The following is a 22,126-nucleotide window of genomic DNA, read 5'->3' on the forward strand; positions in this document are numbered from 1 at the left end:
TGACCCTGTCCCCTCGTGCTTTCTCTCTCTCAAATAAAATCTTTAAAGATAAGTAAAAATTATGTTTGAAAGCTTCATAAGGAAGAAGATTCATAAGGAATTTTCAGATTTCTGTCCACTTGGATCAAAGAACTAATGGAATTCTAAAAGTAGTGGGGTTTTGGGGGTGGAGGATTAAGGCCACATTCAAAATGAAAATCACACTAAGTTCAAGTAAGGGATTAATTTAATCAAAGAAGCAGTTTGTAGGAAGGATTTGACCTAGCTCTAGAAACCGTGGATTGCTGGAATGGGTGTCAGACATACAAAAGCCATAATTCAGCATCGTGTATTTTTAAAATGCCTGAAGATGTGTCAAGCCACAAGGGATATAACAAAAAGGACTTAATTGTTAGCATTCAGTTTCTTTAAAATACTAGTAAGCTAGAATACCGATTCTCTAAATCTTTAAATTCTGGTTTTAAAATACTCACTATTGTTAATTACTCACATTTTAATTAATGAAGTGGTGACCCAGTTTTTTGTTCACTTATTTATTTGGTGGAAGATAACCTCCACCTAATGGAATTTTTAAGATTACTTTATATGGTAAGCAAATGATAAATTCATACAGAACCCATTTGTAAATTTTATTCCATCAATTTAATTTTTTTTTTAAAGGACTATGTGCTTTATATCAACAAGATATGTGTGAGGGCTCTCCTAAGACTCAATTGCAGAGGTATATTTTGGACTGTCCAGATTTGGTCCTATAAAAAGATTTTCTTTTGGGGCGCCTGGGTGGCTCAGTGGGTTAAGCCTCTGCCTTCGGCTCAGGTCATGATCCCCGGGTCCTGGGATCGAGCCCCACATCGGGCTCTCTGCTCAGCGAGGAGCCTGCTTTCTCCCTTCTCTCTGCCTACCTGTGATCTCTGTCAAAAAAATAAATTAAAAAATCTTAAAAAAAAAAGGTTTTCTTTTTTCTTTTTTTTATGTTTTCTTTAGGGGAGGAAGTATGGAAGAAATCTAATTTGTTACAACCTCTAGAACTGTAACCAGGGGGATAAAAAGAAAATTTAGCCATTGGTTGCTGATAAGTTCCCCTTATTTGGCTCTTATTTGGCAGTTCTGAAAAGTAATTCTAATCAGTTTCGAAAACTCAAACCTTTAATTTTGTTCTTTATTTGGCAAAAAGTGCAATCGACATGAAATAGGGGGAAATTTGTGTTTCTGGTATCTCTTATTTGACATAGGTTTGTGCCCAGAGTTAAAATGCTATCTAACTTTGATTATGCATTTTAAGGTGTTACAGATTGAATTGTGTGCCTCCCAAAAAAGATACGTTGGAGTCCTAACCCCTAGTACCTCAGAATGTGGCCTTACTTGAAGATGGAGTCTTTACAGAGGTCATCCAGTTAAAGCGAGGTCATTAGGGGAGAGCCTAATCCAACATGGCTGGTATTTTAGTTAAAAAAGGGAAATTTGAATACAACACAGGGAACACCATGGGAGGATGAATGGGGTGATGCTTCTATAAGCCAAAGAGCACCAAAAATTGCTGGCAAACCTACCAGGATCCAGCAGAAAGGTATGACCAGATTCTCTTTCACAGTCCTTAGAAGGAGACAAACCTGCAGACACACCTGGATGTTGGACTTCAGTCTCCAGAGCCATGAGATTAAATTAAGCCACCCAGTCCAGTTTGTGGTACTTTGTTTCAGCAACCCGAGAAAACTCGTGTGTAAGAGAATCCACGTTTTGATGGCATTAATTACCAAAAATAGGTACAGAAGCAAAGTTGAATATGACTGTCCCCATGTGTGATAAAAAGGTGTCAGTAGAAGTGGTTTTGACCAGGAGAAGAAGATTCCTCACCTCTGGAGCGGGGGAATGCCGGGTTCTTTGTTTTCTGTTTGATGCTTCCTTAGACTCCCATGCAGCTCTGTTGAGCTTGTACCTCCAAAGGGCCATCTGAAGCCCCTCAGAACTTTGTTTTTCCTTCCTTGAGGGCTGCCAGTTGTTGCCTGGCTGCATCTTTCTCAGTTCAAGGACTTCCGTAGGAGTTGGCAGAGGTAAAAGATCTAGCACTGGGAAGTAGCGTTGTATGGCAGCCCTTGCCCCAGGTGGAACATGATGAGAGTTTGCCCATGGCCAGGGGGATTTCACCCTGTAAAGGTTTGTACTGCCTCCTGAGCATCCACAGGCCTGACTGAAAAGCATGGATGCAGCCAGCACCAGTTGTGTTGCTCCATCCTGAAAACTCTTCGTTTTACTTAGGATAGAATCTAAACGCCTTGCAGTGATTGGAAAGTTTCTGCCCACTTCATTCCCCACTTCCTCTCAAGCCTCATCTCCTCCCCCTGCTCCGTGTGCTTGACCCCACACCAAAGGCCTGTTACCAGAAGGTTCTCCCTCTGGTTTTCCCACTGGCTGCTGCTCCCCATTCAGGTATAAACTGAAGTTACCACCTCTATTAAGGCTTCTGTTCACTCCACTCAAAGATGCGTTCCTCATCCTCTGTTAATGTGGCAACGCCTTATATCATGCACTTCATTGTGTTTTCCCCATTAGAATTTTAGTTCATGACAGCAAGAAGGATCACCACTCTGTCATTTACCTAGCATGATGTATAGGATTGTGATTTGTTCTACCTTGTTGAATTGGTTTACTTTCCATGATTCCCAGCTAGATTAAGAATTTACATTGGAACCATACAAAAACAACAATTTGTCAGCTGATCTTGATGTTAAAACAAATAGTCCAGAAAGGACCGTGATACTATAGGGATAATATCTTCATCAATCCTTTATTACCTCACTCCATTAACGTGCCAGGTCCTGTTCCTGGAAGACAGCAAAGAAAGTTACTTTAGCTCCCTCTATTTGCCACTCTTCTCGTGTCTCCAAACACATGACAAGCCTTTACACTTGCTGTTCCCTCTGCCTGGAATCTCCTTCACCCTCTGCTGATCTGTATTTGTCTATCTTGTCAGTGTACTCCCTCCCCAAAATCATAAATGTTGAGGGCAGGCAGAATTCTGTTTTGTTCACTGTCCTATACCCAGAGCTGAGAACAGTACCTGGCACATAACAGACAATATTTGTTGAGAGAGTAATATGAAAGAATGCTATTTTAGCAAGTGAGGAAAGGTCTCTCTGAGGACATGGGCATTTGAAGAGAAACCTGAATGGTGTGAACTGCAGAAGCTACCCATGTGACTATCTGGGGACTTCAGTTTTCAACAGGGTCCAATAAACAGGGTTGCTTTTCCCCCACTATGGCTCTGAATATGGCAGGAAGTAAGACAAATGAGTTGGCAAATGGGTACCAAAATGTCTTCTTCATTTTTTACTCATATTACAAATATTTGTTGAATGTCTACCATGTGACAATTACGGTCTAGGGGATATGGATACAATAGAGAACAAAATGAAGCCCTTGCCTCATAGAGCTTACTTTCTATTAAAAACTGGGCAAGTGCATATACTTTAGGCTTTAGAAGTAAATATGCTTCCTCAAATTAGCCAGATGGATCTACCTAGTCTGGATCATGGCTCAGCTCTCATCTTTCCATCCTGCAAGGGCACAGCTCGCTCACTCCCTAGATGGATATGGGCAGAGCCAAGACAAAAATGCCTCTTTCTTTTTCCTGGATTACAGCTTGGATCGTCATGCCATCTAGCATAGAATGAATGCTTCCATGCATATAAGCAGAAGTAGACACTGAGAATTTAAACCTAGAAGGTGTGATGTCCCCACAGCAAGGTAAATCATGAACATATAAATAATTGTATGAGAAGAATGGTTGGAAACAAAACACAAAATTTTAAACCATCATCTAAACCATTTTTAAAATTTGCAAATATTGGAAGTGTTGGAATTTTTATAAATATTTTCATTTTAAATCTTATTAAGGAGGGAAGGAGGCAGTAGTGCACACACACACACACACACCTTTCTTACCCACCTCCTTTCTGTAAATGGGGAGAACTTCACAGATTTATTATACTCTATGTGGATAGTCGGTTTCCTCCTGCCTTTTCATATTTCACCACAAGATGGCACCAAAGTGCTACTGTTTCTATTTCAGAAATTTCTAACCGTTCTTGCTGACTAAAGATCAGGCCAAAAATTTTAAACTCTATTGATTTGACTCTCAGGATGGTGAACAGGTGGAGAAGTATGAGGAGAGCAGCACCCCTGGAGAAGGAAGACACAGAAGCTCCACGTCCCCCAACGGTGCCCTCTGCGTGTCTTCTGTCTGGCTGTTCTGAGTTCTGTAATCTAGCTGTGGCCCAAACACTCTGCTTGCTGAGGTCTTCTGTCTCCGGACCATCCTGCCGGTTTTTCCCTATGACCCTGTGTGAAACTCAACATCTTCCTCTCTGGAGCCTAACTGCTGCCGCAGCCATGGGATTGCCGGAGTTTGCAGCCAATACGGAAGAGAGAACAAGAAGCAATAGAAAGAACCTCAGATTCTTGATGACATCACTGAGTGGCCACATCAACTTGCCCCGCGGCCTGACCTCTCTGCAGACTTTCTGCAGCGAGATTAATAACCTCTCCTCTTGTTTGGGGGGGAAAATGTACCCAATCTTTTCTTTTACATGCAAAATTAATCTTTAAATGTATTTTATAAAAGTCAAAACACGTAAATGAGTAAACTCAAATACACCTTGAAAGAAAACAGAACAAATCTGTACAAATTACCAACCAATGTGACCATCTACCTACCATGCGCTCTATAGGCTGTCAGGGATTGTGCGGAGGGAGGATTCCTGTAGTATTATTTATTGCAGGGCTTCTCAGTACCAACAACTCGAGTTGACTGGAAATTGTCTTTGGCTTTGCGCCTCCTCCTTATCTTCACGCAAGCCCAAACAGGATGTTTGATCAAGAGAAAAGTCCTTTCAGAGAGGACATGGCACGTTCCTTAAATAAACTAAAGACCATCTGAGGCCTTGAGATTAACTTGCTTTGCATGACACTACATTTGTGAAAAAATTTTCTCTCTTCCCTCTAAATTAAAAACACAAATTAAACCAATTATAGAGTACTCACATGCCCATTTGTAGCGTCCATGTTTTTTTTTTTTTTAAGATTTTATTTATTTATTTATTTGTCAGAGAGAGAGAGAGAGAGAGAAAGAGCAGGCACTCCAGATTAGCTCCAGATCTGCCATTCACCAGGTATGTAGCCGGGGGTAATTTAGCTACCCTCTGTGGGCCTGATTTCTCACTGTTGAACGAGGGGATTTTACATAGGATCTCCACATTTCTTTGTGTTTCTGAGTATTTTAACGTATCAAGGAGAAAGAGTTTGGCACCACAGAGGATGGAACTTCTAAACAGCCCATCTGCTCAAAGAGGGACGCTACAAATGGGCATGTGAGTGCACTGACGCTTGACATATCCAAGAGTGGCAGAGATACTTGCACATTCTTCAGCCTCAGACAGGAGACTGAACAAGCCTTAAGGTCCTTTCTAATCCTAAATTTTCTAAATTCCCTAAATTAAGTTGGACTGCAAGCTGCTCAAAGGGAGGGACTCCTTGCCGTACCTTCTTTGGTGAGGCTGCCGTGGAAGTGCCCCTCTGGCGATGGGGAGGCTAACTGACTCTCAGTCCTGCTGGGAAATCCTTCACACATCTTCGCTGGGCTGGACCCAGTCAGGGACTGAGCACGGCCTCAAAGACCCTGAAGCAGGCTTACTCAGGAGACAAGGCACTCTTCTGATGGTGATTTTCTCTCCGGGTCTCCCCACTGTTTTGCCAAACCTTGATAGAACTGCACTTTTTTTGACCCCTTACAGAAAGCGTTTATTTGTTTATTTTTCATTATGTTCAATTAGCCACCGTATAGTACATCCAGTGCTCATCACAACACGAGCCCTCCTTAATACCCATCACCCCCTCCTCCCTCCCCTCTGAGACCCTCACTTCATTTCCTGGGGTCCATAGTCTCTCGTGGCTCATCTCTTTCTCTGATTTCTCCCCCTCCAGATTTCCCTCCCTTCCCCTGTTCCTCTGTGCTATTGCTTCTGTCCCACAAAAGAGTGAAACCATATGATAATTGTCTTCTCTGCTTGACTTACTTCACTTAGCCTGATCCCCTCCAGTTCCATCCATGTCAACTATACTTCAAAGACTCACCCAACCTCTTGTCCTTGCTTCTCTCCCGTCCTGGAGTCAAACCTGTGTCTCAGTCTAATGGCTCTAAACGGTCTCCTTCTGTCCATCCTCTCCCCATTTTCCCTCAGAAATATTTCCCCTAATAAATTTCTGGCATGAGCTATCCTATTATCCGTGTTTGCTTCTCAAAGGACCCAAACTTGCACAATCTTCTACCAGAGAGTCATAAATTCGGGTGGGAGATTACATTAAAATCAGGAAATTTTAAATACTGAGAATCCAGAGCCCCAGGTCAGGCTTATGACATCAGAATCAATGGAGGGGGAGTTTTTAAACATCTTCCCCAGGTGATTTACATATAGACTGGCCTACATTAATCTAAACTCTATTCCTTAGCAGAGTAGATTCTGAGGAGTAGATACTTGCTAAAAATTCCCTGGGGGAAAATATCCAGAGAATGTTGGAAATCTTTACAGTTTGTGTTATTCTGAAATAAAAGAAGCAAACTGGCCAAGTTACTATGATATGTTTCTTTCATCTCAGGGCGTCTGACTGGCTCAGTAGGTAGAACATGTGACTCTTGATCCCCAGGTCAATGAGTTTATGGGGCTCGAAAAGATGTATATATTTCTCTATCACCTCAAAGTCCTTTTTTTTTTTTTTAAGATTTTATTTATTTATTTGACAGCGAGAGAGGGAACGGAGCAACCAGGGGGAGTGGGAAAGGGAGAAGCAGGCTTCCTACTGAGCAGAGAGCCAGGTGTGGGACTTGATCGCAGGACCCTGGAATCATGACCTGAGTTGAAGGCAAATGCTTAATGATTGAGCCAACCAGGTGCCCCACCTCAAGGTCTTTTATTCACTTTCATATTGAAATTTTTTTTTTAACTTTCCTCACTGCATTCTATGAACGGAATTCATATATTTTAACACTAACACGACACAAAAAGTTTAATAAATAGTGCCAAGAGTTTGCTCTTAGACTCCAAGAATAGCGTTTTGGGCGTCCTCCTAAAGTCTAAGACCATTGACTTGGTCTCCATAGTTGTCTTTGCTCATTTCTCAAATGAAAATTATAAACGGTTGGTAGTTTGCCTGTGTTGTTTAAAAGCATTGTCTCAGATCTTATTTTAAAAAAGGCTTTAGGGGCGCCTGGGTGGCTCAGTGGGTTAAGCCTCTGCCTTTGCCTCGGGTCATGGTCTCAGGGTCCTGAGATGGAGCCCCACATCAGGCTCTCTGCTCAGCGGGGAGCCTGCTTCCTCCTCTCTCTCTCTCTCTGCCTGCCTCTCTGCCTACTTGTGATCTCTGTCTGTCAAATAAATAAATAAAATCTTTAAAGAAAATAAACATTTAAAAAATGTTTTAAAAACATTTTCAAAAGTCCTAGGGTGATTAAAAGTTTTCATTGTGATTGCCACTCCTTATTTTGAAGAGAATCATGGTAACTGTCACTAGACAAAAAGAAAGCTTTTGCAATTACCTGTGAGGTGTTCAGTAGTGTCCTTCTTGACACAACATTAAGCGTCCAAGTCAGGAATAGGAAGAATCTACAGAATGGGATGTTTTCTCTCCCCACCTTCCCACAGCTTCTCTTTGAGTTTAAACTCTCTTACTGCCTTCTTTCCTAGATTCTTTTCCAAATATGTTCATGCAGACGAAGAAGAGCTTTCTGGGATATTTCAGTTGCCAGGTAAAAACTACTCCCAAGCGCTGGTCTTCTGCATGCACTTGGTTTGTGGGATGCCAGCATTTTGCCTGTGGTCCTTTGAAATCTTGTCTCATGTTATGGTCATCCTAAAATGTTCAAACTCTTATTTGGAATTCTGAAAGAGTAAAAAGGAACCCAATTCTGTGACTGAACTTTGTGTTAGTACTTTGCTCCTAACAATTTCTCAGAGTGACCAGGTGATAATCTTTCTAGATTTCTATTTTTCTGATTTTTTTTTTCTTTTATTGTTCGATCTGTTACAATGCCTGGCTTCTGTAATGCTTATTTACCTCTGCTTAGTTCTGGTCCTCTCCAGTAGTTTATGCACCCGGGCCTTGGGATCTACACGTGGTTCTGTCATTCGGAAATTGTTTCCTTTGAATGTCATTCACCTCTTGGGTTTGATTTGAAAGGGAAAGATCAGGATAAGAAAATCAGGTTTAGAAAGGATTGGCATGAATAGGAAAATATTTTTGATATTTATCTAAATGTTTTGAAATCTGGGGTCAATACGGGTCTTCAGAAGTACTGAAAAGGGTCTCTGATCCCAGGATGTCCAACCAGGTCAGGAAACTGAGAACTCTTTGGTGATGTCTTGAAAAGAGCTGATTTCAAAAATGGACTTCAGTCAGTCACACCAGTCACACACACACACTAGTCCTCACATCCCAAGATCTGTCAGATCTGCTCATGTGGCAGTAGAGGAAAATGGGCTCAGAAGCCCAAATCCGGCCACAGCACAACTTTTAATAGATCAGCAATTTTCCATTGTTATTTTGTGTGCTTCAGAGTGATTGTTGTTATTTTAAATTATCCCTAAACAATAGGTCCTGTGCATAATAGGATCACTCTAGGGACGCTGAAAGGGGCACGTTGGTGAAAGCACTTGTTTAAGACCAGGATAGCATGAGTTTGGCAAGCCTCTAAACCAGTATGGGGGCTCTGCTTGCCCCAAATGCAAATGTGGAGGACTCAGAGCTTAGAAACAATAGCATTTCTCTTGAGATGTCAGCTGTTAGATACATACCATATATCTGATGGGTGTGATATTCTTTCTTTATTCCTTGACTCTCTCATGTTTTGAAACGTTTATGCATGTATATGTACATATAGATACCTGTGCACATCTATGTGTTTGCATGTGTAAATATGAATATAATAATAAAAATATAAACTATTTTTTAAGATTTTATTTATTTATTTGAAAGAGAGAGCAAGTAAGAGAGGGCATGAGGAGGTAGCAGAGGGAGAAGCAGACTCCCTGCTGAGCTGGGAGCCTGATGTGGGACTTGATCCCGGGACTCCAGGATCATGACTTGAGCTGAAGGCAGTTGCTTAACTGACTGAGCCACCCAGGTGCCCAACATATGTATTTTTAATATACATATTCAAGCTTCTAACTTTGGGTGACAGGTTTGGCACCCATGCTTTTATAAAGCCAGGATCTCCTTTTCATAGGTCATGTGATTGCCTCAGGCCAAAAATCTTTGGAGTGCCTTTTGGATGGGTAACAAGGTAAACCTTGAGTGCCCAGGACTCTTTCTGGACCATTCATTCCAGAAAGAGGGGCTTTTTTTTTTTTTTTTTTTTTTTTTTTTTTTTGGCTTGCAATTGGCTCTTCCTAGCTCATTCTAAAATATAATCTTCAGGATGAGCTCACCATAGGACCAGAAATTTGAAAGTTTTTCTTGATCTCAACTTACAAGAAAAAATGACCTTTGAGGTATGTCTCCGTGAATTTCACATAATCTTGCAAATGGTTTCAAAAATAATCAGATTTCAATAAGGGATTTGCACCTATAAAACAGGGCTGGGAAACTATGGCCCAGGGGCCAGAACTAGCCCAATATCTATTTTTGCCCAAAAAGTTTTATTGGAACACAGCGTCATCTATTTGTTTATGTGTTATTTATGGTTGCTTTGATGCTACAATGACAGAGTTGAATAGTTGTGACAGAGCCCATATGGCTGACAAAGCCCAGAGTATTAACTATCTGGCCCTAAACAATAAAAACAAATATGAACAAACCAAGAGGAAATTAACAGGCAAAGGAAATGAGTAGGCAACGCAAATGCACACAAGAGCACCCTGAATTGTCCAGTAAATAGAGAAAAGATGCAGCTGTAATCAGGGAAATTCAAATTTAAACTACACTGAGATTGCATTTCATATGCACTGGATTTATAAATATTTAAGTCCTGCAATATCGGGTGCTGGTAGGATATAAAGAAATGGAAATTTTTATTCTCTGCTGCGAGAAGCACAAGTAAGTGCAATCACTTTTTTTTTAAAGGTTTTATTTATTTATATGACAGAGAAAGGAAGAGTGAGAGAGGGAACACAAGCAGGGGGAGTGGGAGAAGGAGAGAAGCAGGCTTCCCACTGAGCAGGGAGCCCAATGTGGGGCTTAATCCCAGGACCCTGGGTTCATGACCAGAGCCGAAGGCAGATGCTTAATGACTGAAAGAGCCAGACACCCCAGTTCAATCACTTTTGAAAGGAATTTTACAACATTCAGTAATGGTGAGTGCATGTAATCCACTCCTAGACACACACACACATACACATAAACATACATAATACACGTAAATAAAAAAGACACATGTTAGCGAAACTCTTGAATGCACAAAAAAGGGGACTTGTACAAAGATATTCATGGTACCATTGTTAGAAAAAATAGAAATAAGTTTAATATTAACAATAAAATGGATAAACACTGGGTACATTCTTTAAATAGAATACTATTTAATAATAAAGATGAATTTAAAAGGACCACATATTTCATGAACATATATTTCATAAAGCTCACAATTGAGTGAAAAAAGCAAGATGCACAGGAATACAGAATTATATTATTTATATTTGCAACACAAGACTGTATATTACTTAGGGATACACACATATAAAAAGCATGAAAATACTGAAAATAAGCATGGAAATTAATTACAAAATTTAGGAAAAGGCTGACTTCCCAAGTTGAGAAGACTGGAGAGAGGTACAAAGGGCGCTACAAATACAACTGTAACGTTGTTTTTCTCTCCCCCCCCCCTTTTTTTTTAATACAGAAAGAGAGAGAGCACAGGCGGGGCGGGGGGGGGGAGCAGCAGGCAGAGGGACAGGGAGAAGCAGACTCCCCACCGATCAGGGAACCCTATGTTGGGCTGGATCCCAGGACCCTGAGATCATGACCTGAGCCAAAGGCAGATACTTAACTGACTGAGCCACCCAGGCGTCCCAACATTTTGTTTCTTAAGCTGATTACTGTGAACTCAGATTTTTGTTCTTTCTGTAAGTCGGAAATAATTCATAACAAGTGAAATTCTGTATGTTTGATGACTTTCAATCATTATAGCACTATGGGAGAGCCCCCAGGACCTCCCAGTTTTTATTTCCCTGATGGAGCACCTTGGCCCAGCAGGCGGAGCCTCTGCGTACACTTACACAGTCTCTGTATTTACAAGAGCACCTGGGTGAGGAAGTGAATGGGACCAAAGTCTAATTTGTCTACTAGTCGATAAGCCTCGTTGTGCCCTTTGCCCAAAAGCCCCAAGGTGAGCTTCACCCAAAAAGGGTGCCTTCTCCATTGCCCAAAAGTGCCCTGTAGAGTGTGCAGAAGCGTTGAGGCCGGGCTCCGCGTCCTCTTCTTTAGCCTGTAGATGCTGCACATTCACTCATCCACAGCTACGAAAAATGGGACAGACGAGCTGGTCTGGAAACAGTCTCTGTTGAGTTTTAGCTTGCAAACACATTTTGGTTCATCCTGATATCTTTCTAGGTCCTTATGGTTTATTTAACAACCGATCATTTTTCTCTAGTTATCTGGGATAGAATCTAAAAAATTATTTGTTTTGCTGTCTTAGGACATCTTACCCAAGAAGTGAAGACTAACTGGCCAATTTATCTTTAATGTAAAGCACAAGTACTATAGGAACTACAAGAGATATTAACACTTTTACAGATATTACGTCTTTTCTTCCTTACTCAAGTCCATTGCTCTTGAAATTTTGTCTTCTTGGACAAACTGCAAATTTGAAATCTCTTTTCTCACCTTCTTTACCTGATAGACAATAGGAATTTATTCTTCAATAAAATCTACATCTCTCCTTTTTCCAAAATCCGAATCTCCCTTTTCCCTGAAGTTGCCAGCCCTAATATCTTACTCCTTGGAAGCAAAGGAAAAATGTGGTTTATGGACTCCCTATAACACTTTCATGTGATGGGCATCAAAACCCTGATTCCTGGGCTCCACACAAGTCTATTAATTCACTTTGCATTTTTAATCAAGCTTTGCATGCGATTCTTACGCTTCTTGAAATTTAAAACTCACTACCTTAGAAGAAAGGAAATGAGTTATTTGAGTAAAAAAAAAAAAAAATCAACCAGTATAATCTATAATTCTTGTTTTAAAACAGCTTAAGAAAGTGATTGATATCTTGGCAGGAGAAATTCTGTCATCTTTCAGTGTTGTTATAAAAAGAGTGGTCTTAAGAGAACCAATTAAAGAAACCCAATTTACAATTTTTCCTCAATTCACTTTCTCATGAGAGTTGCTGGAAAATAATGGAAATGATTTTGGGCACCAATTTAGGGAAGGCTCCAAGGGCATGAGACAAGGAGCCAGGAAACCAGGAGTTGCTCTGTGATGATCCTGGGCAGCTCACAATACTGGAGGGTTTTGAATTTCTCATCTATAAAACCAAAGGGTTGTCCATATAACTCTGAATTCTCTTTCAGACCCACAATTAGAGGAAATATGTCATTCTTAAAAACTGGAAGTCAAGGCATGTTTGTATATATTGACTCTCCTTTCAGGGATCATTTGTGTAGTGTGTATTTACTGACTATCTAGCATATAAGTCAATTTATAGTATATTAGTCATATGCCCAGCTAGGCATGATTTTTAAAGATAAACTCTCAAATGCAAAGATGATGGCAATATTTCATTTTAAACTTCTTAGGTCTGTATCAATTTATTTCCATTTTCCTTAATTTTACTTAGGTGACATGAGTGGTAAACTTTATGATAGTGACATTTTTAACCCCATCTGCCTTAAAGTATTCATGAAAACTGTGCCTAATATAGATGGTAAAGCAACCAAAGGCATAGTAGAAAGTAAGAAAAGAGGTGCCCATAAAGCAGTATTTGTTGCAAATAATGATTCTGTGGGGTCTGTTAAGCCACAGAAGTCCACAAGAGGAAGGAATGCTGATAAATTACCTGACACCAAAAGTTGCTGGATGACTTCTCAGTGGTAGTTACCTAGCACTCAAACATTCTCTTGTCTGGAGACATTTTCCAGTGTTCAGAAACATCACCTCTTTTGTCCCTTACAGATTTCTGTGTTTTAGGATTTTAAAGAACGTGAGAAAGCCGTCTGAACTGAGATCCCCAAAACTTGGTATCATCGGTGGTTCATTGCTAAGCCTTAGCTACCCAGTGCCTATCAAAATAGGTGTAAAGATCTCAGGTGAAGTGAGAGGCTTGTGGGGGTACGCGGCTTTAATTCCGTATATAGCTAAAACCTAAAAATTTATGTCAGAAGAAGAGAGACTTCCTCTTTCTCAAAAATCTTTTTCCCATTTGCACATCTCCCAAAGACCTCACCCTCTGGAAGAGCGGAGAGTCATTTGAAACTTAACTGAAGGCTGGAGGCAAGTTCTACTTTTCAGGTCATCCAATTTAGGAGATCCAGTTTCTGCGCAGGGAAGAAGACGGGTGGGGGAGGGGAAAAACAGACTCTACGTCTTCGGATCCTTCCACCTTCCATCCACAGTCTGCCACGCAAATCGAGCCAAGTCGGGGATTTTGCCTTGAACCACCACCAGCACCAGCACCAGCACCACCTTGTCACTCACGCCCGATAAACACGCCCCTCTGGTCCTACTCTTGGCCAGTGGCGGCTCCCCGTCTTGCATAGTAATGAGCTCGAGACCTCTGCGGGCCAATGGCGCTCCGGGAGAAGGGTTAGTTTTGCATGTACCTAAGTGATTTGCATAACCCAGCGGCTGGGGGCTTGGGAACCCGAGCGTGCAACCCTAGAAGGGAAAAGGACGGGAGGAGATTGAGCCGCGGCTGCGAGAGAGCGAGCTGGAGCCTGGGTGTTTGTACGAGAGCCGGGCGGGGGTTGGGGCGAGGGGCCGGCATGGCTGAAGGCTGCGCTCCGCAACCTTGAAGAGCGGCTGCGGCGCGAGGCCGGGGACGGGGAGGCGGGTGCGATGGCAGAGCGCGGCCCCGGCAGCTGCGCACGGCCAGGCCGGCTGGCCTGAGCCGCCGGAGGAGCGGGGCTGCCTCTGCGCTTCCATGGAGCAGCGGGAAGGGCGAAACTCCGGAGCGCCGCGTCCCTGCACTGCCGCCGCGGACTGTTGAAGGGGCCGAGCCCGCGCGACCGCCGAGAGAGGAGAGCCCCCGCCCCAGCCCGCAGGCCGGCCGCCCCGGGGCGGCGGGGGGCAGCGGAGGCGCGCAGAGTGAGCGGCGCCGCGGGAGAGGCCGGCGCGGGAGGCGGCCGCAGCAATGCCGGGCCCGCTGGGGCTACTCTGCTTCCTCGCTCTGGGGCTGCGCGGCTCGGCCGAGCCCAGCGGCGCGGCGCCGCCTCTCTGCGCGGCGCCCTGCAGCTGCGACGGCGACCGTCGGGTGGACTGCTCCGGGAAGGGGCTGACGGCCGTGCCCGAGGGGCTCAGCGCCTTCACCCAAGCGCTGTGAGTGCGGGGGTGAGAGCGCCGGGGGGCGGGCCTGGGGGGACAAGGGGTTGCCGGGGAGCAGAGTCGGTGGTTGTCCCACCCCACCCACCCCTGTTCCGAGGAGCGGGGCGCGGGTCACCTGGTGTGGAGGTGCTCAGCACCCACAACCGCGCGGCTGGCTTTCCAGACTTCGCCAGTCCGGGTCCGAGCCGCGAGCAGCGTTTTAACCCCAGACTTTTGGGGCACAGTCACCCCCCCACCCCCGGAAAGTGTATCTGGGGCCACGCAGGAGGAAGGAATCTGGAAACGCCTGCCCCTGGCAGCCTTTTCAGGAGACCTTCCCTTCTCACGCGGGCCCCCGCTCAGCTGGCAAGAGCTTCGTAGTCGGTAGGCTGAGGGCGCCTAGAACTTGGCCTGGGTCTGCAGACCTAGGCACGTTTCGTGGGGAAACACCTGGAGCTTTCTGGGTTCCAGCATGTGGGGAGAAGAGACACCTGTGCCTCAGGGTCAATCCCCTTCCAGTTCGGCCTCATCCAGGTAGAGCGACCTGGGACCTCGGTTCAGTTCCACCGTGGACTCCCCGACAAACGCCCAGGGTTCTGGAGCGCGGGGGGGAGCAAGGCAAAAATAAGACGGAAGGAGGGGGGAAATTGCAGGTTTCTTTTGGTGAAAATACTCTTCTTCCCCAAGAAGGCCTTTTAAAGAAGGAGTGCTGACCTGAGGTACAGGATGTTGGACGAAAATCAAAGCTCCAGAGCATATTCTCTGCCCAACCTTCTAGAATGGAAGGCAGCAGTTTTCTGCTGTACATTCATCTCCAGAACTTTTCTTTTGAGCTGCCTGGGGCTGGGAAAGTCACTCAGAGGGATCTGACTTCTTAAAATCTCGCTCCTCAAAGGGAGACCTGAGGCTTTAGACATTCCCTTCAGAAAAGAAGAGCAAACTGAAATAGGTGTTGTCGGTGGTGTTGGCAAATACGACCAATAAAAAAAATAGGGTCACTGGCTTGGTGTATGCGCTTGTGTGTTGTGTGACCTGCGGAGTGATTAAGTCAAGAGCCCCGAAAGCACTGTTTGAGGAAGGGATTCTGAGAGGTCTGTGGTGAAGGGAATTTCCTTTTGCCTTATAGCCAAGGAAGGGGACCTCTTAGAAATAAATAATTTTAAAGGAGTAATTGACCCCGTGAAGAAATCCTTTCTGTGCAGGCCAGAGCGTTGCCGTGTTTCCAGGTGGGTGGTGGGAGGCGTTCGGCTTGCTCTCTGCCAATGGGGTTTTACTGAGTACTGCAGCCTGTTGACTTGGAATCTGCCTCATTCTCTGGCCTCCAGCTCCCCCTCCTTATTTCTCACGTGTTAGTTACATATTTGAAGTCATTTTCCTCCAGTATGGTGAAATTTAACTTACCGAAGGAAGTTCATTTTGCAGTGGAGAGCAGTTTGCAAAAAGTTACATTAAGTGGGCTGGTTCGAGTGGAAGTGGGGGAAGAAGACTGTGTAGAGATGGGGCTCTTTTTTTCCTTGTTCTCTTGACACTTAGGGAATTCATGCAGGAGAGGTGCCTTTATCTGACCTCTCAAGCCTCTCTAAGCCTCTCTAATCGTAGAAAAGCATCTTTTTGCTGTTTTGACCAGTAGTGAAGACCTTGTTTAGTAGATTCCACCAGTTTTGATGAGCAGTCTTGTCCTGTAAGCAAAGGGGCTGTTTTGCATTAGTACCTAAAACCACAAAGAAATAACACATTTTTATGTGAGCACGTTCCTGTCTGCAGATCATCTTCCTTTAGAACTCACTGGAGGTAGTCAAATGCCATATTCTCAACTTGGAGCCGTACAGAACTCCCTGTTTGAGGCTTGGGAACCAAAAGTCATTGGCGACTGTCCAGATTAGGTTGCCTAAGCTAGCACCATCCTGGCACTTTCTGAGCTTTTGTGGTGAGCAAATGTGCTACATTTTCCTCTTCTACTTGTGACCTATAGCTAGAGTGATTGGACCTCCTGACAACTAACTCCTTATTTCATCCCTGTCTCTTCATTTCGCCCTCAAAAGTATATGTGACTGCCCCACTTAAAGGGCATTTCAAGGGCAGTGTGTTTGCATTTTGAGAGACCAGCTAGTTTAGTGAATCTCAAAAGCCATGTTGAGGATAGGCAGGTGCTGGGGGTTTGGACAGTCTCATTGATCATCTGGGAACTCTTTCCAGGTACTTCTGATCTGCTGTCCCATTATAGCTTTAGTGAGCCACGGTTACATAGCAAGGGATTAGATCCATGGTCCCAAACTTTTGCTCACCATTTCCTAATTTCTGGAGCATTGCATAGAAAATTACAAACACAGATACAAGTTAAAAAGATGAGGCCAGGGGCACCTGGGTGGCTCTGTAGGTTAAAGCCTCTGCCTTTGGCTCAGGTCATGATCCCGAGGCCCTGGGATCGAGCCCCACGTCTGGCTCTCTGCTCAGCAGGGAGCCTGCTTCCCTTCCTCTCACTGCCTGCCTCTCTCTCTACTTGTAATCTCTGTCTGTCAAATAAATAAATAAAATCTTTAAAAAAAAAAAAAAGATGAGGCCAATCAAAGTTCTTTTATTTTCTTCTCATGGCCCAGTGGTATATATGGTATCTTCACCTCCACCGGGGGTGTGTGCACTCCACTTTGGAGACCCTGGGACCCACAAAGAGCAGAGATTTTATTTTACTCAGCTTGGAGTACACAGAGCCTGGTACACAGGAGGCACTTAAAAATGTTGCAGTGAAGAGAGAATAACTTAAGGCCAACACTGAAGGCAGACTCGGGGCTTGGAATTCAGACATCATTCCCACACAGGATTGCCAAATTCAGCATTCTCAGCATTTAGTCTTTTGTCCAGATTTGAGAAAGCCCCAGAGAGAGGATACTGCCGCTTCTCCGTTAGGCTCGTTTAAACTTGTTCCATCCAACAGTGTCTATTTCCTGCTGAAAGCTGCTTTATCCGAGTCTGGGGGCAGAGTCAGATGTAATCCCCAGTATTGTTGATGGGATTCCTGTGTTCACACTGTTTGCTGCACCTGTACTGGTGATTTATATTTTGCAAGAGCTGTTCTCAGTCTTGTGTCACACAATACACTGGCTTGTCACAATTCACCCTGAGGTGTTTTAAAGGAAGTCATCTTACTGGTATTAAAATTCCAAAGTTTATTTTATCAAAGGGATTCAAGGTTATTCGTATAGTAATGATAACAGGTCACTCTTAATCACCTGTACTCCCAGAGGCTTGAGAGAAAGAGGTGAAGTCCCAGTGGTGTTGGGGAGAAGTTTGTGCACATGCGTCTCCTGTATTACTGTCTCAATGTTTGGGTGCTGTGGACTCAGAGCACAGATCGCCACATCCTGGCTTATGTCTGGTCACCAGTGTTCTGATGACACAGGCCGTTCTGTGGCTTCATGGAGACACTGGTGGGTCTGAGCCCTTGATCGTAGTCCTTACCTTGCCACTAAGTAATTTTGTGGCCTCGGGCAAATCATTCTCCTTTTTTTGAGGTGTGTGTGTGGGGGGGGGTGGGTAACAGTTTTCTCATCTGAAAAATGAAGTAATTGGATTCACTAGATTATTTCTAAGGCCGCCTGGAGCTTCCAGAAGTTATATGATTTTATAATTCTTACATAATCTTAGGATGGCAAGGTGACAGTAATGTTATGATCGTCTCGTAAAAGATCCCAGGAGCTGCAGGATTTCGTTCTGGGTGAAGTTGCACAAGCCTCTTCATTACCACTCACTTGGAGGAGGAGTTCTTTGTGTTTAGAAGTGTGTGTTAGGAAATTTGCCATGGAGACTTGTTGCAGAATGCATGACTAGCTAAGGCACTTTGCTAGGGTAGAATAGCCCTGCTTGTTTCCTGTGGGTATGGCTTAACACTCGGAAAATAAAATCATTCTCTTTCAGTAATTTGGATACTGTACAAAAAGTTACTCTATGTCCTCACTTCCATATAATTAGTCATAATCTCGCCAGCCTTCACGGCATGTGTATCCTTTACATCGGGCAGGTTATGGAGCTTTCTATATAGAATTGATGGTTTACCTGAGAGGCTTTGAAGTGTTTTTAAAATAATGTTATTTTTTTCTTCATTTGGAAGCCTGATCTTAGATTTTTCCTTAAGATATATGATTTCACTACACCAAACAACTTTCTTCTTTTAATAGTATCATCTGAAAATATTTTCTTCTGCTTTCTCTGATGTTTCCTATATTCTCTGGCAAGTAGTCATCAATGGCTTCATGTTTATACCTTTGTTGATGGTAGTTTGGTATCTCTTGATTTCTGCATTAGGATCTGTAAGTTTCAATGTTTAGTTTGTGTAGTGTGTCTTCCTAGAAATGCATTAATATCACATACAAGTGAACTTTGTGTTAAAGCCAATATGTGAATATCTTTAAGTTTAGATTCTTCATTTTACAAACCAGCTGAATTGCTGGGTTCTCTTTAAATACAAGAGAAGCAAGAGCATTCTGCTGGGAATATGGAGAGCTGGTTTCCAGACCTGTCAATAAATTGCACAAGTGACCTTGAGTGGGTGACATGCTTAACCCCTCAGGGCCTTGGTTTCGCCACCTGTAAAACAAGGAAGTAAACAACTCTTATTGCCAAGAGTTTTCTTTCTCTTGAATTTGATTTTTTTTTTTTTAATACATTTCTTGCATCCTCTCCCTTGGGTAAGGGAAGTATAGTTGTCTGAATCATGGAATCTCTCGACCACCCAGGAAACTTCTTCAGTTGTCCAGCGCTGCTGGAATGTTTCCATTGAATGGGGAGCTCACTCCCTCACAAGGCAACAATGTGCTGGTCTGAACAATACCCAGGACTTGAACCTGTAATTCTCTTATCCAAGGCTCCTTAAGGTTTTGCAGTTACCACTAATGTTTTATGATTTCTGTCGAACTGAATGCTTGTGACAGTTATGGTATCGCAAGCATTTAATGTCCAGGCACTTGGCTCTTAACATTAGAATCGTAAGGTAACATTTGACAACTTAATCTCTTAGGGAAGATCAAAGTTTTTTACTGGTAGGTGGATCCAGGCAAGTTTAGGCATTTTCTTGGCCTCTTTCAGTCTCTCTCTCTCAAATTCTTATTTTAGTCATCTTTATAACAGTGAAAGTACTGAGAGCCTGCAAGTTTGGATTTTGGTTTCTGGTCTCCTTGTTTGTGCCTATCCTTTCATTCCCACTTTTTCTTACCAATTAGTGATGGATATTGGACTAGATGATGGCAAATGTCTCTCACTGCTTTGAGTTTCTCTGAACCTGTGTTAACTGTTAAACAAGTAAAGTTCTCAGAGTCCTTTAGTGATTTATCGAAATTTTTCGTAAGACTGTCTCTCACTGTTTCTCTATAAAAAAGATAAATTTCCATAAAAGTACAGTATTTGTTGGTATACTTGGGTTAAAAGTTAAACCCTGCCAGATGTGCCTTTCACTCTGAAAAATGTAACTAACGTAACTCACAGTGTTCTTGATAAGACAGCTTTGCTCTTTTAATTTTTTAAGCTAGATCTCAAGGATTTGGCTTTAGAAGGGTGTTAGCCAGCTTGCCTTTAACTGTCTCAAGCAGCCTTCGAGTTTTTGGCAATGCCAACAGCTTTTCTTATATATAAAAGAATACGGATAACTTTTTCCTTTTTTCCCCCAACTTTGTTAAGTGAACTATAGCTTTTTTTGCAGAGCTTCATTAGGATGATAAAATGCTTTATTTTTAAGTTCTGCCAGGGAAGAAAAAAATGCTAGGACTAAAGTTTAGCAAATCAGTACTCTTACACAAATGGCTAATTTGTCTGCCTTTCTAGGCATTTCTTTTGTGTTTAAGTACTTGATGGTCCAGCTGTAGGCCAGGTAGCACCCTCTATGGTCTGAAATTGGGTGAGTTCCAAACTGAGTTTAGAAATCAATGTTACCAAAAGACAGATCATGACTTTATAGTTCATATACATTTAATAACCTCAATTTCTAAAGACTTTAGCAAGTTTGTACTCAAGTACCTCTTTTAAATGGCACGATGTAATTATGTAGTAGTCTACTCTGGATTCACCCCCCCAACAGACAAGTATTCTTTCTTTTCGTTTTTTTTTTGTTTTTTTTTTTTTTAAGATTTATTTATTCATTTGAGAGAGAGAGCACACAGAGGGAGAGAGTGAGGGAGAAGCCAACTTCCTACTCAGCAGAGAGCCCGATGCAGGGCTCAATCCCAGGACCCTGAGATCATGACCTGAGCCAAAGGCAGAGACTTAACCCACTGACCCACCCAGATGCCCCTAAGTATTTGTTCTTAAACAAATATATGGTGTATATTTGTATATGGCTGGCACTGTTTTTAAGCAAGGTTCTTCAAGTGTAGTGAAGTATGTTGTGTCATGTACAAGCAGTTAAAACTCTGAATGTTTGGGGTGGTTGTTTTTAATCTCAAGCATGTTTGGTACCATTACCTATTTTAACTGTCACAGTAGCCAGGTTCTCCCCCTCTCCACTAAGTTGACAGCAAAATTTGGCATTGGGCATCTCTTTTTTTCGATGCAAGTAATTGAGAACAGGAATGCCCTTCTAAGCAGTCCAAGTCCAAGAAGTGAACATCTTTAAGAAATATATTTTTCTGGTTTTCCTAGCTTTTCTGTTCTGAAAGGCCTTTTCTGTTCTGAAGGCATTGATTCGCCCCCCTGTAGCAACATGTGGGCCCATAAGAATGTAAGAATAGCCTTGTAAGGAAATGTAAACCATAGATATTTTGGGAGGCAGCTGGGCCATTTAGATCCCAGGCTGGTCTGATGTCTGTGCTAGTGAGAAACTTGTGGAGGAAGCATATCTAATATATTTCAAGTTACTTAACGATACTTTATCCTTCAAAATTAATTTGTATTTAAGTATTAAAAATCAAGAGAAGTAAAAGGTTATGTAAGCCCCTTTAGCTTGTTTTTTCTTTTCCTCTATTTTTACAATAAAATGTAGCCTTTTATTTTTTTTAAACAAAGTTTTAAATATAAAACTGACCATCAAAGGAATGAAAATCTTAGTGTACCCTGACAACAAAATATTTTTGATGCTTTAATCAGATTTCAGAACCTCCTTCAGAAAAGTCATGAGGTTAAGTCTCCCAGTCCTGTACATTTTTAAGGTTTTATTTGGGGAAGTTGTCCTTCCTAAGAAAAGTGACATAAATCTGACTGAGACAGGGTACCTTTACCTTGGTGCCTGATGAGCGCAGAGCCGAGGAATGAGCCTAGATTGCTTCCGGTCTCTCTTCTCTGTTCTCCCTCAGGCTGTGAAGTTTTCACATGCAGCTGCTAGTACGAACTGCAGACAGTGACTTAGTGTAAGTGGGTGACATCAACACCTCCATGAAGAACTTGATTAGAACTCTTCTCCTAGGAAGATAGGTCGATTTCCCAATCTCACACTCGTCATAGTTCTTGTTATTTTTAAAGACTTATTGTTTATTGGGGGCGGGGAGAGAACGCTAGCAAGCATGGGGAGGGCGGAGGGCAGAGAGAGAGGGAGAGAGAGAATCTCGAGCAGACGCAGAGCCTGATGGGGGCTTGATCTCATAACCTTTCTTTTTTTTTTTAGATTTTATTTATTTATTTGACAGACAGAGATTACAAGTAGGAAGAG

General features: G+C 42.8%; 1 protein-coding gene across 1 annotated transcript in view; it reads left to right on the forward strand.

Moving 5' to 3' along the window:
- Nucleotides 1–14,324: 14,324 nt before the first annotated feature.
- Nucleotides 14,325–22,126, forward strand: part of LGR4 (leucine rich repeat containing G protein-coupled receptor 4) — a 105,034-nt gene continuing 97,232 nt past the window's right edge. Inside the window, exon 1 of the mRNA XM_046014760.1 lies at nucleotides 14,325–14,514. Within this exon, the coding sequence (XP_045870716.1) occupies nucleotides 14,330–14,514 (185 nt within the window). The 5' untranslated portion in view covers nucleotides 14,325–14,329. The remainder of the gene's footprint in view (nucleotides 14,515–22,126) is intronic.

Source organism: Meles meles, chromosome 8, assembly GCF_922984935.1.
Source record: "Meles meles chromosome 8, mMelMel3.1 paternal haplotype, whole genome shotgun sequence".
Taxonomy (NCBI): domain Eukaryota; kingdom Metazoa; phylum Chordata; class Mammalia; order Carnivora; family Mustelidae; genus Meles; species Meles meles.